The sequence below is a fragment of the Oncorhynchus keta genome, chromosome 29 (genome assembly GCF_023373465.1).
Source record: "Oncorhynchus keta strain PuntledgeMale-10-30-2019 chromosome 29, Oket_V2, whole genome shotgun sequence".
Lineage (NCBI taxonomy): Eukaryota > Metazoa > Chordata > Actinopteri > Salmoniformes > Salmonidae > Oncorhynchus > Oncorhynchus keta.
The window spans coordinates 360,001-377,500 of record NC_068449.1 but is presented as its reverse complement, the minus strand read 5'-3'; the positions used below and the strand labels follow the sequence as shown (position 1 = coordinate 377,500).

Here is a 17,500-nt window from a genome sequence, read left to right as displayed (position 1 = left end):
AAAAGGGCAACCAGTGAAGAACAAACACCATTGTAAATACAACCCATATTTATGCTTATTTATTTTATCTTGTGTCCTTTAATTATTTGTACATTGTGTATATATATATATTATATATATATATATATATATATATATATAATATGACATTTGTAATGTCTTTACTGTTTTGAAACTGTTGTATGTGTAATGTTTACTGTTAATTTTTGTTGTTTTTCACTTTATATATTCACTTTGTATGTTGTCTACCTCACTTGCTTTGGCAATGTTAACACATGTTTCCCATGCCAATAAAGCCCTTGAATTGAATTGAATTGAATTGAATTGAATTGAATTGAATTGAGAGAGAGACAGTGAGAGAGAGAGAGAGACAGAGAGAGAGACAGACACAGTGAGATAGACAGTGAGAGAGAGACAGTGAGAGATGGGAAGAGTACATCACTTTAACTTTACAATGCAAATTGTAATTATTGTTCCAGATTTAATACACATTGTTATACGTTCATATTTAATAAATATTTGAGGAAACGAATAAATAACTGTAGCTAAATGATCTGTGATCCAGAAGAGGGGGACTGTGATAATGAGAAGAGGTACATGTTGACTCTCAGTGATTGTTGAAAACCAACTGACATCTCATCTTTACTGAGTGGAGAAGAGCAAAGTGACCTCATTGATGTGATGACAGACCGCAGACCTCAAACCAACTGACATCTCATCTTTACTGAGTGGAAGGAGAGCCAGGAAGTGACCTCATTGATGTGATGACAGAACGCAGACCTCAAACCAACTGACATCTCATCTTTACTGAGTGGAGAGGAGAGGGGGAAGTGACCTAATGAGAAGATGTGATGACAGACCGCAGACCTCAAACCAACTGACATCTCATCTTTACTGAGTGGAGAGGAGAGCCAGGAAGTGACCTCATCGGTGATGTGATGACAGAACGCAGACCTCAAACCAACTGACATCTCATCTTTACTGAGTGGAGAGGAGAGCCAGGAAGTGACCTCATCGGTGATGTGATGACAGAACGCAGACCTCAAATGGAGCTGTAGGGGGGAGGTGTTGCTTCAATATAATCTACTGAGACAGTGAATGATAGAAGACAGGCACAAAGACAGGTGAAACAGATCAGGGTGTGACAGTTACAGTCCATTATTGAACTTTGAAAGACAGCAGTTAAATCACATAGCTTATATATTTTAGTGTACACACTGTCAATCAACTGAGACAGTGAATGAGAGAAGTTTTGTTTTTTTGTTTGTTGTTGTAGTGTAGAGAGGGGAATGAGCACCACCTTGATTCACCAGCAGCACAGAAGTACACGGCGCGGTGTTGGGGTCGTCTCAAAGTCAAACATATTCAGAGAGACATTCTTCCACCACTCAAATCCCCACTCCTATCGAAACGCTTTTCATAAAGAACAAGAACAATATTTAGAGGAAGTGTCATTCAGGAACTCACCAGGAAGAGGATATAGAACACGATGACATCACAATCCAAAACATGGGCGTAACAGTAATGATCCCTCCCACTGGAAACAAAAACAGAAATTGTGAATCACAAATGGATACCAACTGGCACCTATTCCCTATATAGTGCACTACTTTAGACCAGAGCCCTATTCCCTATGTAGTGCACTACTTTAGACCAGAGCCCTATTCCCTATATAGTGCACTACTTTAGACCAGAGCCCTATTCCCTATATAGTGCACTACTTGAGACCAGGGCCCATACGGTCCAATTTGGGACTCACAACTACAGAATGAATTCAACTGTTCACAAGAAGCACCATCCTTCAGTACAGGCATTTACAATGGTGTTAAGCAGCCAGGTGGTTTGAATGAGCATCAGTACATATAGGGATTCAACTGGATCAGAACCTAGGGGTTTGAGTCAGGGAGAGGGAAGTGGATCAGAACCAAGGGGTTTGAGTCAGGGAGAGGGAAGTGGATCAGAACCAAGGGGTTTGAGTCAGGAGAGAGGGAAGTGGATCAGAACCAAGGGGTTTGAGTCAGGGAGAGAGGGAAGTGGATCAGAACCAAGGGGTTTGAGTCAGGGAGAGGGAAGTGGATCAGAACCAAGGGGTTTGAGTCGGGAGAGAGGGAAGTGGATCAGAACCAAGGGGTTTGAGTCGGGAGAGAGGGAAGTGGATCAGAACCAAGGGGTTTGAGTCAGGGAGAGGGAAGTGGATCAGAACCAAGGGGTTTGAGTCGGGAGAGAGGGAAGTGGATCAGAACCAAGGGGTTTGAGTCAGGGAGAGGGAAGTGGATCAGAACCAAGGGGGTTGAGTCAGGGAGAGGGAAGTGGATCAGAACCAAGGGGTTTGAGTCAGGGAGAGGGAAGTGGATCAGAACCAAGGGGTTTGAGTCAGGGAGAGGGAAGTGGATCAGAACCAAGGGGTTTGAGTCAGGGAGAGGGAAGTGGATCAGAACCAAGGGGTTTGAGTCAGGGAGAGAGGGAAGTGGATCAGAACCAAGGGGTTTGAGTCAGGGAGAGAGGTTTTCAGTACTGTGTCAAACTGTCTGCACAGAAATATAAAGTCCTTTCTTCTATTTTGATCTCTGAGATTTTCATTTATGTATTTATTTATACCAGTCTCTAGGTCTACCCCATCATGATAGATATATCAGAGCAGCGTTAGTCTCTAGATACACCCCATCATGATAGATATATCAGAGCAGCTCCAGTCTCTAGGTCTACCCCATCATGATAGATATGACACCAGTAGACTAATAGAATGTTCTGGTGACACCAGTAGACTAAAATAATGTTCTGGTGACACCAGTAGACTAATAGAATGTTCTGGTGACACCAGTAGACGAATATAATGTTCTGGTTACACCAGTAGACTAATAGAATGTTCTGGTGAGACCAGTAGACTAATAGAATGTTCTGTAACACCAGTAGACTAATAGAATTCTCTGATGACACCAGTAGACTAATAGAATGTTCTGGTGACACCAGTAGACTAGTAGAATGTTCTGGTTACACCAGTAGACAAATAGAATGTTCTGGTTACACCAGTAGACTAATAGAATGTTCTGGTGACACCAGTAGACTAATTGAATGTTCTGGTTACACCAGTAGACTAATATAATGTTCTGGTGACACCAGTAGACTAATATAATGTTCTGGTGACACCAGTAGACTAATAGAATGTTCTGGTGAGACCAGTAGACTAATAGAATGTTCTGTGACACCAGTAGACTAATAGAATGCTCTGATGACACCAGTAGACTAATAGAATGTTCTGGTGACACCAGTAGACTAATAGAATGTTCTGGTGACACCAGTAGACTAATAGAATGTTCTGGTGACACCAGTAGACTAATAGAATGCTCTGATGACACCAGTAGACTAATAGAATGTTCTGGTGACACCAGTAGACTAATATAATGTTCTGGTGACACCAGTAGACTAATATAATGTTCTGGTTACACCAGTAGACTAATATAATGTTCTGGTGACACCAGTAGACTAATATAATGTTCTGGTGACACCAGTAGACTAATAGAATGTTCTGATGACACCAGTAGACTAATATAATGTTCTGGTGACACCAGTAGACTAATATAATGTTCTGGTGACACCAGTAGACTAATAGAATGTTCTGATGACACCAGTAGACTAATAGAATGTTCTGATGACACCAGTAGACTAAGAGAATGTTCTGGTGACACCAGTAGACTAATTGAATGTTCTGGTGACACCAGTAGACTAATTGATTGTTCTGGTGACACCAGTAGACTAATTGAATGTTCTGGTGACACCAGTAGACTAATAGAATGTTCTGATGACACCAGTAGACGAATAGAATGTTCTGGTTACACCAGTAGACGAATATAATGTTCTGGTGACACCAGTAGACTAATAGAATGCTCTGATGACACCAGTAGACTAATAGAATGTTCTGGTTACACCAGTAGACTAATTGAATGCTCTGATGACACTAGTAGACTAATAGAATGTTCTGGTGACACCAGTAGACTAATAGAATGTTCTGGTGACACCAGTAGACTAATTGAATGTTCTGGTGACACCAGTAGACTAATATAATGTTCTGGTGACACCAGTAGACTAATATAATGTTCTGGTGACACCAGTAGACGAATATAATGTTCTGGTTACACCAGTAGACTAATAGAATGTTCTGGTGAGACCAGTAGACTAATAGAATGTTCTGTAACACCAGTAGACTAATAGAATTCTCTGATGACACCAGTAGACTAATAGAATGTTCTGGTTACACCAGTAGACAAATAGAATGTTCTGGTTACACCAGTAGACTAATAGAATGTTCTGGTGACACCAGTAGACTAATTGAATGTTCTGGTTACACCAGTAGACTAATATAATGTTCTGGTGACACCAGTAGACTAATATAATGTTCTGGTGACACCAGTAGACTAATAGAATGTTCTGGTGAGACCAGTAGACTAATAGAATGTTCTGTGACACCAGTAGACTAATAGAATGCTCTGATGACACCAGTAGACTAATAGAATGTTCTGGTGACACCAGTAGACTAATAGAATGTTCTGGTGACACCAGTAGACTAATATAATGTTCTGGTTACACCAGTAGACTAATATAATGTTCTGGTGACACCAGTAGACTAATATAATGTTCTGGTGACACCAGTAGACTAATAGAATGTTCTGATGACACCAGTAGACTAATAGAATGTTCTGATGACACCAGTAGACTAATATAATGTTCTGGTGACACCAGTAGACTAATAGAATGTTCTGGTGACACCAGTAGACTAATAGAATGTTCTGATGACACCAGTAGACTAATAGAATGTTCTGATGACACCAGTAGACTAATTGAATGTTCTGGTGACACCAGTAGACTAATATTGTTCTGGTGAATGTTCTGGTGACACCAGTAGACTAATAGAATGTTCTGATGACACCAGTAGATGAATAGAATGTTCTGGTTAATAGATGAATGTTCTGGTGACACCAGTAGACTAATAGAATGCTCTGATGACACCAGTAGACTAATAGAATGTTCTGGTTACACCAGTAGACTAATTGAATGCTCTGATGACACTAGTAGACTAATAGAATGTTCTGGTGACACCAGTAGACTAATAGAATGTTCTGGTGACACCAGTAGACTAATTGAATGTTCTGGTGACACCAGTAGACTAATTGAATGTTCTGGTGACACCAGTAGACTAATTGAATGTTCTGGTGACACCAGTAGACTAATAGAATGCTCTGATGACACCAGTAGACTAATAGAATGCTCTGATGACACCAGTAGACTAATAGAATGTTCTGGTTACACCAGTAGACTAATAGAATGCTCTGATGACACCAGTAGACCAATAGAATGTTCTGGTTACACCAGTAGACTAATAGAATGTTCTGGTGACACCAGTAGACTAATATAATGTTCTGGTTACACCAGTAGACTAATATAATGTTCTGGTGACACCAGTAGACTAATATAATGTTCTGGTGACACCAGTAGACTAATAGAATGTTCTGATGACACCAGTAGACTAATAGAATGTTCTGATGACACCAGTAGACTAATATAATGTTCTGGTGACACCAGTAGACTAATAGAATGTTCTGGTGACACCAGTAGACTAATAGAATGTTCTGATGACACCAGTAGACTAATAGAATGTTCTGATGACACCAGTAGACTAATTGAATGTTCTGGTGACACCAGTAGACTAATTGATTGTTCTGGTGACACCAGTAGACTAATTGAATGTTCTGGTGACACCAGTAGACTAATAGAATGTTCTGATGACACCAGTAGATGAATAGAATGTTCTGGTTACACCAGTAGACGAATATAATGTTCTGGTGACACCAGTAGACTAATAGAATGCTCTGATGACACCAGTAGACTAATAGAATGTTCTGGTTACACCAGTAGACTAATTGAATGCTCTGATGACACTAGTAGACTAATAGAATGTTCTGGTGACACCAGTAGACTAATAGAATGTTCTGGTGACACCAGTAGACTAATTGAATGTTCTGGTGACACCAGTAGACTAATTGAATGTTCTGGTGACACCAGTAGACTAATTGAATGTTCTGGTGACACCAGTAGACTAATAGAATGCTCTGATGACACCAGTAGACTAATAGAATGCTCTGATGACACCAGTAGACCAATAGAATGTTCTGGTTACACCAGTAGACTAATTGAATGTTCTGGTGACACCAGTAGACTAATTGAATGTTCTGGTGACACCAGTAGACTAATAGAATGCTCTGATGACACCAGTAGACTAATAGAATGCTCTGATGACACCAGTAGACTAATAGAATGTTCTGGTTACACCAGTAGACTAATTGAATGCTCTGATGACACTAGTAGACTAATAGAATGTTCTGGTGACACCAGTAGACTAATAGAATGTTCTGTTGACACCAGTAAACAAACAGAATGCCATTTGGAGACGCTGAGAAGAGAGGAGAATGTGATGCTGTGTGCTGCTGCATACATAACTCAACCTCAAACCAAGAGAAAGCAGTAGGCCTTCCTGTAACCCTGACCTTAATAACTCCACACCTGAGTTGACCTCTACACGGGAGTGCAAACATGATATAATGCTTCAACCCAGTGTCACATCAGGTAGTAGTATATATAGACCAGGTAGTAGTATATATAGACCAGGTAGTAGTATATTTAGAGCCGGTAGTAGAATATATCGACCAGGTAGTAGTATATATAGACCAGGTAGTAGTATATATAGACCAGGTAGTAGTATATATAGACACTGTCTGGCAGGACCTCGTCCGGACGAAAAGTCTAAGTACAATTTTGCCAGCCGCTTTACAGTTGCTGTTGTAATAATATACAGGTGAGGATAACCGAGTAGCAAGCTCGACTTCAGACGTAATCGTTAGGAAAGGGCAATTTAAGTGTAGAAAAGGATAAAACAACGTCTGTGCCCCCAGTAAATAATGATCAGTCCCTGCAGCCGGACTAGGCTTCTGGAAAGAAATGCTATCGCATGGTCAACCGGTGTAGCTCATTCAGCTGATATAAACGTTCGACTGGTTTCCCCCACTAGTTGTTCCTCTACGATTACGGGGTCTGAGCCGCAGAAGAATGGTGCGTGCGATTGGACAGAACTTGTTGTTTCTCCAACTACCACAGTGCAACAGCGCCATCTATTGGCTTTATGGCCTCACTACTGCTGAAGCATGTAGTGATTATATATATATTATATATATATTTGTCTTAATTAATCTAAATTGTGTATATATGTATGCGTATATACACATATATGTATATACACATACATATATACACAATTTAGATTAATTAAAACAAATACATAAACAAATTGGTTATAAAAAATTATAATAAAGGGGTGTCTGTTTTTAGTTACTTTGTTTTCAACCCATTACATCATCACTAATTATGTTATAATGAAACAGTCAGAGGTCACCAACATACACTATATTTACAAAGGTAAGTGGACACCACTAGAGCAGCTTATCAAAATTATGTGGATACATTCACTAGCTTGTTTTCATCAAGGATCTCACTGTACTTTGCTCCGTTCATCTTTCCCTCGATCCTGACTAGTCTCCCTGACCCTGCCTCTAAAAAAAACATCCTCACAGCTTGATGCTGCCACCACCATGCTTCACTGTAGGGATGGTGCCAGGTTTCCTCAAGATGTAACGCTAGGAATTCAGGCCAAAGAGTTCAATCTTGGTTTCATCAGACCAGAGAATATTGTTTCTCATGGTGTGAGTCCTTTACGTACCTTTTGGCAAACTCCAAGAGGGCTGTCATACCTTTTACTGGGAGTGGCTTCCGTCTGGCCACTCTACCATAAAGGCCTGATTGGTGGAGTGCTGCAGAGATGGTTGTCCTTCTGGAAGGTTCTCCCATCTCCACATAGGAACTCTGGAGCTCTGTCAGAGTGACCATTGGGTTCTTGGTCACCACCCTGACCAAGGCCCTTCTCCCCCGACTGCTCAGTTTGGCCGGGCGGCCAGTTCTAGGAAGAGTCTTGGTGGTTTCAAACTTCTTCCATTTAAGAATGATGGAGGCCACTGTGTTCTTGGGGTCCTTCAATGCTACAGACATGTTTTGGTACCCTTCCCCAGATCTGTGCCTCGACACAATCCTGTCCCGGAGCTCTACGGACAATTCCTTCAACCTCATGGCTTGGTTTTTACTCTGACATGCACTGTCAACTGTGGGACCTTATATAGACAGGTGTGTGCCTTTCCAAATCATTTCCAATAAGTTGAATTTACCACAGGTGGACTCCAATCAAGTTGTAGAAACATCCCAAGGATGATCAATGGAAACAGGATGCACCTGAACTCAGTTTCGAGTCTCACAGCAAAGGGTCTGAATACCTATGTAAATAAGCTATTTTGTGTTCTAAAAACCTGTTTTCGCTTTGTCATTATGGGGTATTGTGATGTCATTATGGGGTATTGTGATGTCATTATGGGGTATTGTGATGTCATTATGGGGTATTGTGATGTCATTATGGGGTATTGTGATGTCAGTTGTGATGTCATTATGGGGTGTTGTGATGTCATTATGGGGTGTTGTGATGTCATTATGGGGTATTGTGATGTCATTATGGGGTATTGTGATGTCATTATGGGGTATTGTGATGTCATTATGGGGTATTGTGATGTCATTATGGGGTATTGTGATGTCATTATGGGGTATTGTGATGTCATTATGGGGTATTGTGATGTCATTATGGGGTATTGTGATGTCATTATGGGGTATTGTGATGTCATTATGGGGTATTGTGATGTCATTATGGGGTATTGTGATGTCATTATGGGGTATTGTGATGTCATTATGGGGTATTGTGATGTCATTATGGGGTATTGTGATGTCATTATGGGGTATTGTGATGTCATTATGGGGTATAGTGTGTAGATTGATTAGGACAAACATTCATTAAATACATTGTAGAATAAGGCTGGACTGTAACAACATGTGGGAAAAGTGAAGGAGTCTGAATACTTTCAGAATGCACTGCAAACATGGCGGTGTTCGCTTTAGCAATCTCACTGGAATAAAGACCTCCCCCAGTTCTGTCGTTAATGAAAAAGACTGTGATAATACCTCACATCTCAAAATAGAACAATTTAATGTCAGATCCCTCACTACCAAGGCAGTCATAGTCAATGAACTTTAATCACTGATCGTAAACCTGATGTGATTGGCCTGACTGAAACATGGCTCAAGAACGATTAATTTACAGCGCAGTCATGGCAGATAATCCTCACAATTTTTGGTGACTTCACTATTAACACTGAGAACACCACAGACCCATTTAAAAACTATTGCCTATATCTAATCTCCCATTCCTCTCATTGTTTTTGTCTAAAGCCGTTCACTCAGCCATAACTGGCCTCACCTCCAGGACAATACGTGGCTGTGCATTGCACCTCAAAAAATTGGATACGATCCGTCAACCCAATCCCAAAGAACATGAAAATGAAGAAGACATTTGTCATCATTAAGTTCCAAGAAAAGATTAACCACAACCAGCTAAAACGGTTATACCTTTTATACATGTAAATAGATTGGCTTTATGTAACATCTGACGTATCGGTCCACAGTCAGTGAAGAGAAAAGTCAACACAGAATGAATATATGTCGTACACGCGTACGTGGCATGTTTTTTTTTTTTGTTTGTTGCACGGACGGTGACGTAAGCGTTACCCGGAAGTGCTACATTTCATCCGCAATGGAGATGCTGGCTTGTTGGCAAAACATTTCAAGCTAGCTATAGATATAAATAATAATAATAATAATAATAGCTTACTGCTGGTAGCTAGTTTTGATGAAATGGTTATAACAAATAGCAACGTTGGAGAGAGTACGATGTGGTCAACACGCTATGAATTACAACTTGCCTGCTGTAGGCAATAAGACTCATGCGAGAAGATTGTCCGCGCGGCTAACCCTGCCCGCCGACGGTGTTTACATATCTGCAAAGTAAGGATCAGACTAGTTAGGTAGTTCTCTAGATGTACATGTTTGCATAACAAAACCGCGTTCAAGATAGACCAATAACTCGTAGCCTTTCCACGTCCTCTGAAAGTCACTCGAAATGATTTAGACTGACATGTCTGTTTTAGACCTCGGTACAGAAAGCTCGAGCTAGAATTACGACGTGCGGGGAGTTCTATTTGTCTAGCGAGCCAGAGCCTCAACGCGAACCACAAGTTGTGTCTAGCAAGCAAGCTGAACAGCAACAACACCCTTTTTGTTATAAAAATCTGTAACTATGTCTATGGACGACTTCACTTCGATCAGCCTGCTTTCCCTGGCCATGTTGGTGGGGTGTTATGTGGCTGGAACCATTCCCCTGGCTGTCAACTTCTCAGAGGTGAGTATTAAACATTCCAACTACAAACACATGGTCTAGAAACAAAGAACGTTACTTTTACTTAAAATGGGAGTCAACAGGCTGAAGTCCTTAGCTAATTACCGAGATTACAGTGCACATCAATGCACAATTTGTTTAAAAACAGCAGTATCAGTGTTTCTTAGCCAAACTAGTTAATTAGTTATTGTGGTCCTTCTGTTATTGTGGTCCTTCTGTGGCTCAGTTGGTAGAGCATGTCCATGATTGCGCTTGTAACGCCAGGGTAGTGGGTTCGATTCCCGGACCACCCATACGTAGAATGTATGCACACATGACTGTAAGTCGCTTTGGATAAAAGCGTCAGCTAAATGGCATATATTATTATTATTAGTTAATTGTAATGTATTCTAATTTAAACATACAATTTGACATATTCAGTGATGTGAGGTAACTGAGGCCAAAGTTCATGGTTAGGATATTGATCCCTGCCCGGGTTGTTCTGTAATCCTGCTGAACCCTCTGTCCTAGTTGTTCTGTAATCCTGCTGAACCATCTGTCCTAGTTGTTCTGTAATGCTGCTGAACCCTCGGTCCTAGTTGTTCCCCCTGTCCTAGTTGTTCTGTCCTAGTTGTTCCCCCTGTCCTAGTTGTTCTGTAATGCTGCTGAACCCTCTGTCCTAGTTGTTCTGTAATCTTGCTGAACCCTCTGTCCTAGTTGTTCTGTAATCTTGCTGAACCCTCTGTCCTAGTTGTTCTGTAATCTTGCTGAACCCTCTGTCCTAGTTGTTCTGTAATCTTGCTGAACCCTCTGTCCTAGTTGTTCTGTAATCTTGCTGAACCCTCTGTCCTAGTTGTTCTGTAATCTTGCTGAACCCTCTGTCCTAGTTGTTCTGTAATCCTGCTGAACCCTCTGTCCTAGTTGTTCTGTAATCTTGCTGAACCCTCGGTCCTAGTTGTTCTGTAATCTTGCTGAACCCTCTGGTCCTAGTTGTTCTGTAATCCTGCTGAACCCTCTGTCCTAGTTGTTCTGTAATCTTGCTGAACCCTCTGTCCTAGTTGTTCTGTAATCTTGCTGAACCCTCTGTCCTAGTTGTTCTGTAATCTTGCTGAACCCTCTGTCCTAGTTGTTCTGTAATGTTGCTGAACCCTCTGTCCTAGTTGTTCTGTAATGCTGCTGAACCCTCTGTCCTAGTTGTTCTGTAATCCTGCTGAACCCTCTGTCCTAGTTGTTCTGTAATCTTGCTGAACCCTCTGTCCTAGTTGTTCTGTAATCCTGCTGAACCCTCTGTCCTAGTTGTTCTGTAATGCTGCTGAACCCTCTGTCCTAGTTGTTCTGTAATCTTGCTGAACCCTCTGTCCTAGTTGTTCTGTAATCCTGCTGAACCCTCTGTCCTAGTTGTTCTGTAATGCTGCTGAACCCTCTGTCCTAGTTGTTCTGTAATCCTGCTGAACCCTCTGTCCTAGTTGTTCTGTAATCCTGCTGAACCCTCTCTCCTAGTTGTTCTGTAATCCTGCTGAACCCTCTGTCCTAGTTGTTCTGTAATCCTGCTGAACCCTCTGTCCTAGTTGTTCTGTAATCCTGCTGAACCCTCTGTCCTAGTTGTTCTGTAATCCTGCTGAACCCTCTGTCCTAGTTGTTCTGTAATCCTGCTGAACCATCTGTCCTAGTTGTTCTGTAATCCTGCTGAACCCTCTGTCCTAGTTGTTCTGTAATCCTGCTGAACCCTCTGTCCTAGTTGTTCTGTAATCCTGCTGAACCATCTGTCCTAGTTGTTCTGTAATCTTGCTGAACCCTCTGTCCTAGTTGTTCTGTAATCTTGCTGAACCGTCTCTCCTAGTTGTTCTGTAATCCTGCTGAACCCTCTGTCCTAGTTGTTCTGTAATCCTGCTGAACCCTCTGTCCTAGTTGTTCTGTAATCCTGCTGAACCCTCTGTCCTAGTTGTTCTGTAATCCTGCTGAACCCTCTGTCCTAGTTGTTCTGTAATCCTGCTGAACCCTCTGTCCTAGTTGTTCTGTAATCCTGCTGAACCCTCTGTCCTAGTTGTTCTGTAATCCTGCTGAACCCTCTGTCCTAGTTGTTCTGTAATCCTGCTGAACCCTCTGTTCTAGTTGTTCTGTAATGCTGCTGAACCCTCTGTCCTCTCTGTCTTGTCCCTCAGGAGAAGCTGAAGCTGGTGACGGTCCTGGGAGCAGGGCTGCTGTGTGGTACTGCCCTGGCTGTCATCATCCCCGAGGGGGTCCATGCCCTGTACGAGGAGGTCCTGGAGGGTGAGATTCGGGCTGTGTCCCAAATAGCACCCTATATTCCCTTTCATAGTGCACTACTTATGACCAGGTCCTATGGGGTTCTAGTCAAAAGTAGTGCACTATGTAAAGCTGAGCACAGATCGAAACAATGAGACAGATATTTCACCGGATGTATGAATCTGAAGCATCCGCTTGGCTTTTCCTCTCACTACCAAATATGGTGGTGAGAGGAAGCCCCGTGGCTGGCAGTGGGAGGAGATGGTACTACCAAATATGGTGGTGAGAGGAAGCCCCGTGGCTGGCAGTGGGAGGAGATGGTACTACCAAATATGGTGTTGAGAGGAAGCCCTGTGGCTGGCAGTGGGAGGAGATGGTACTACCAAATATGGTGGTGAGAGGGCTGTCAAGCCCCGTGGCTGGCAGTGGGAGGAGATGGTACTACCAAATATGGTGGTAAGAGGAAGCCCCGTGGCTGGCAGTGGGAGGAGATGGGTACCCTATATTCCCTTTCATAGTGACTACTTATGACCACCAAATATGGTGGTGAGAGGAAGCCCCGTGGCTGGCAGTGGGAGGAGATGGTACTACCAAATATGGTGGTGAGAGGAAGCCCCGTGGCTGGCAGTGGGAGGAGATGGTACTACCAAATATGGTGGTGAGAGGAAGCCCCGTGGCTGGCAGTGGGAGGAGATGGTACTACCAAATATGGTGTTGAGAGGAAGCCCCGTGGCTGGCAGTGGGAGAAGGTAAACTGACATTCTGACAATTTTCTCATTGATGAAACATTTCATCTCAATACAGTATTCTGTTCCCCAAACTAGAAATTGTTAGGAACAGACTGGACTAAGTTTTGTGGACTTTACCCTTTGCCAAAGTTTTTTTTTTAATTCCGTTGTTTAGGAGTCAAAGGCACATTTTTGTTGCTGCACACGCACACTTCAGAGTAGGCGTTCCCTAATGGATATATGCAAATGCACGCTAGAACGCGCCAATAGGATCTCGCTAGCTCGTGCTTGGCTCTGCCCAGGTTGCTTGTTCAGCCCAATATGACTCATTTGTTCCCATTGGACACGACAGTCTGTAGTCTATCTTGGGTTAGTTATAAAACACTCTTTGGTGATAGGGTCTGTTCTTCTTTTGTCTGACTGGGTCTGTCTGTACGTAGCGATGCTAGCAAGCCCAAGTAGGTAACAGTGATGTGTGTGTCTGTACGTAGCGATGCTAGCAAGCCCAAGTAGGTAACAGTGATGTGTGTCTGTACGTAGCGATGCTAGCAAGCCCAAGTAGGTAACAGTGATGTGTGTCTGTACGTAGCGATGCTAGCAAGCCCAAGTAGGTGACAGTGATGTGTGTCTGTACGTAGCGATGCTAGCAAGCCCAAGTAGGTAACAGTGATGTGTGTCTGTACGTAGCGATGCTAGCAAGCCCAAGTAGGTAACAGTGATGTGTGTCTGTACGTAGCGATGCTAGCATGCCCAAGTAGGTAACAGTGATGTGTGTCTGTACGTAGCGATGCTAGCAAGCCCAAGTAGGTAACAGTGATGTGTGTCTGTACGTAGCGATGCTAGCAAGCCCAAGTAGGTAACAGTGATGTGTGTCTGTACGTAGCGATGCTAGCAAGCCCAAGTAGGTAACAGTGATGTCTGTCTGTACGTAGCGATGCTCTGAAGCTACTGTATAGGTTAGGGTCTCTGTTTCTACTGTATGGATTAGGGTCTCTGTCTCTACTCTATGGGTTAGGGTCTCTGTCTCTACTGTATGGGTTAGGGTCTCTGTTTCTACTGTATGGGTTAGGGTCTCTGTTTCTACTGTATGGGTTAGGGTCTCTGTCTCTACTGTATGGGTTAGGGTCTCTGTTTCTACTGTATAGGTTAGGGTCTCTGTTTCTACTGTATGGATTAGGGTCTCTGTCTCTACTCTATGGGTTAGGGTCTCTGTCTCTACTGTATGGGTTAGGGTCTCTGTTTCTACTGTATGGGTTAGGGTCTCTGTTTCTACTGTATGGGTTAGGGTCTCTGTTTCTACTGTATGGGTTAGGGTCTCTGTCTCTACTGTATGGGTTAGGGTCTCTGTCTACTGTATGGGTTAGGGTCTCTGAATCTACTGTATGGGTTAGGGTCTCTGTCTCTACTGTATGGGTTAGGGTCTCTGTCTCTACTGTATGGGTTAGGGTCTCTGTCTACTGTATGGGTTAGGGTCTCTGAATCTACTGTATGGGTTAGGGTCTCTGTCTCTACTGTATGGGTTAGGGTCTCTGTCTACTGTATGGGTTAGGGTCTCTGTCTCTACTGTATGGGTTAGGGTCTCTGTTTCTACTGTATGGGTTAGGGTCTCTGTTTCTACTGTATGGGTTAGGGTCTCTGCCTCTACTGTATGGGTTAGGGTCTCTGTCTCTACTGTATGGGTTAGGGTCTCTGTCTCTACTGTATGGGTTAGGGTCTCTGTTTCTACTGTATGGGTTAGGGTCTCTGTCTCTACTGTATGGGTTAGGGTCTCTGTTTCTACTCTATGGGTTAGGGTCTCTGCCTCTACTGTATGGGTTAGGGTCTCTGTTTCTACTCTATGGGTTAGGGTCTCTGTTTCTACTGTATGGGTTAGGGTCTCTGTTTCTACTGTATGGGTTAGGGTCTCTGTTTCTACTCTATGGGTTAGGGTCTCTGTCTCTACTGTATGGGTTAGGGTCTCTGTTTCTACTGTATGGGTTAGGGTCTCTGTTTCTACTGTATGGGTTAGGGTCTCTGTTTCTACTGTATGGGTTAGGGTCTCTGTTTCTACTCTATGGGTTTGGGTCTCTGTTTCTACTGTATGGGTTAGGGTCTCTGTTTCTACTCTATGGGTTAGGGTCTCTGTCTCTACTGTATGGGTTAGGGTCTCTGTTTCTACTGTATGGGTTAGGGTCTCTGTTTCTACTGTATGGGTTAGGGTCTCTGTTTCTACTGTATGGGTTAGGGTCTCTGTTTCTACTGTATGGGTTAGGGTCTCTGTTTCTACTGTATGGGTTAGGGTCTCTGTTTCTACTGTATGGGTTAGGGTCTCTGTTTCTACTGTATGGGTTAGGGTCTCTGTTTCTACTGTATGGGTTAGGGTCTCTGTTTCTACTGTATGGGTTAGGGTCTCTGTTTCTACTGTATGGGTTAGGGTCTCTGTTTCTACTGTATGGGTTAGGGTCTCTGTTTCTACTGTATGGGTTAGGGTCTCTGTTTCTACTGTATGGGTTAGGGTCTCTGTCTCTACTATATGGGTTAGGTTATCTGTCTCTACTGTATGGGTTAGGGTCTCTGTTTCTACTGTATGGGTTAGGGTCTCTGTTTCTACTGTATGGGTTAGGTTATCTGTCTCTACTCTATGGGTTAGGGTCTCTGTTTCTACTCTATGGGTTAGGGTCTCTGTTTCTACTGTATGGGTTAGGGTCTCTGTTTCTACTGTATGGGTTAGGGTCTCTGAAGCTACTCTATGGGTTAGGTTATCTGTCTCTACTCTATGGGTTAGGGTCTCTGTCTCTACTGTATGGGTTAGGGTCTCTGTCTCTGCTGTATGGGTTAGGGTCTCTGTCTCTACTGTATTGGTTAGGGTCTCTGTCTCTACTCTATGGGTTAGGGTCTCTGTTTCTACTGTATGGGTTAGTGTCTCTGCCTCTGCTGTATGGGTTAGGGTCTCTGTTGCTGCTGTATGGGTTAGGGTCTCTGTTTCTACTGTATGGGTTAGGGTCTCTGTTTCTACTGTATGGGTTAGGGTCTCTGTTTCTGCTGTATGGGTTAGGGTCTCTGTTTCTACTGTATGGGTTAGGGTCTCTGTTTCTACTGTATGGGTTAGGGTCTCTGTTTCTACTGTATGGGTTAGGGTCTCTGTTTCTACTGTATGGGTTAGGGTCTCTGTTTCTACTGTATGGGTTAGGGTCTCTGTTTCTACTGTATGGGTTAGGGTCTCTGTTTCTACTGTATGGGTTAGGGTCTCTGTTTCTACTGTATGGGTTAGGGTCTCTGTTTCTACTGTATGGGTTAGGGTCTCTGTTTCTACTGTATGGGTTAGGGTCTCTGTTTCTACTGTATGGGTTAGGGTCTCTGAAGCTACTATATGGGTTAGGTTATCTGTCTCTACTCTATGGGTTAGGGTCTCTGTTTCTACTGTATGGGTTAGGGTCTCTGTTTCTACTGTATGGGTTAGGGTCTCTGAAGCTACTATATGGGTTAGGTTATCTGTCTCTACTCTATGGGTTAGGGTCTCTGTTTCTACTGTATGGGTTAGGGTCTCTGTTTCTACTGTATGGGTTAGGGTCTCTGAAGCTACTCTATGGGTTAGGTTATCTGTCTCTACTCTATGGGTTAGGGTCTCTGTCTCTACTGTATGGGTTAGGGTCTCTGTCTCTGCTGTATGGGTTAGGGTCTCTGTCTCTACTGTATTGGTTAGGGTCTCTGTCTCTACTCTATGGGTTAGGGTCTCTGTTTCTACTGTATGGGTTAGGGTCTCTGCCTCTGCTGTATGGGTTAGGGTCTCTGCCTCTGCTGTATGGGTTAGGGTCTCTGTCTCTACTGTATGGGTTAGGGTCTCTGTTTCTACTGTATGGGTTAGGGTCTCTGTCTCTACTGTATGGGTTAGGGTCTCTGCCTCTGCTGTATGGGTTAGGGTCTCTGTCTCTACTGTATGGGTTAGGGTCTCTGCCTCTGCTGTATGGGTTAGGGTCTCTGTCTCTACTGTATGGGTTAGGGTCTCTGTTTCTACTGTATGGGTTAGGGTCTCTGCCTCTGCTGTATGGGTTAGGGTCTCTGTCTCTACTGTATTGGTTAGGGTCTCTGTCTCTACTCTATGGGTTAGGGTCTCTGTTTCTACTGTATGGATTAGGGTCTCTGTCTCTACTGTATGGGTTAGGGTCTCTGAAGCTACTGTAATGGTTAGGGTCTC

At 43.1% G+C, this 17,500-nt stretch overlaps 1 protein-coding gene and 1 long non-coding RNA gene across 5 annotated transcripts in view; both read left to right on the top strand.

Annotated features, from left to right (window-relative positions):
• The first annotated feature begins 9,685 nt into the window (after positions 1–9,685).
• Positions 9,686–17,500, top strand: part of LOC118379597 (zinc transporter ZIP9) — an 18,350-nt gene continuing 10,535 nt past the window's right edge. Inside the window, exons 1-2 of the mRNA XM_052485367.1 lie at positions 9,686–10,375; positions 12,514–12,622. Of these exons, the coding sequence (XP_052341327.1) occupies positions 10,274–10,375; positions 12,514–12,622 (211 nt within the window). The 5' untranslated portion in view covers positions 9,686–10,273. The remainder of the gene's footprint in view (positions 10,376–12,513; positions 12,623–17,500) is intronic.
• LOC127913448 (uncharacterized) overlaps positions 13,135–17,500 on the top strand; it is a 7,202-nt gene continuing 2,836 nt past the window's right edge. For 2 of the 4 annotated variants that reach the window (XR_008085548.1, XR_008085549.1), the window contains exon 1: positions 13,135–14,606. This is a non-coding gene — a long non-coding RNA (uncharacterized LOC127913448). The remainder of the gene's footprint in view (positions 14,607–17,500) is intronic. The other 2 variants (XR_008085551.1, XR_008085550.1) reach the window with 2 other exon arrangements.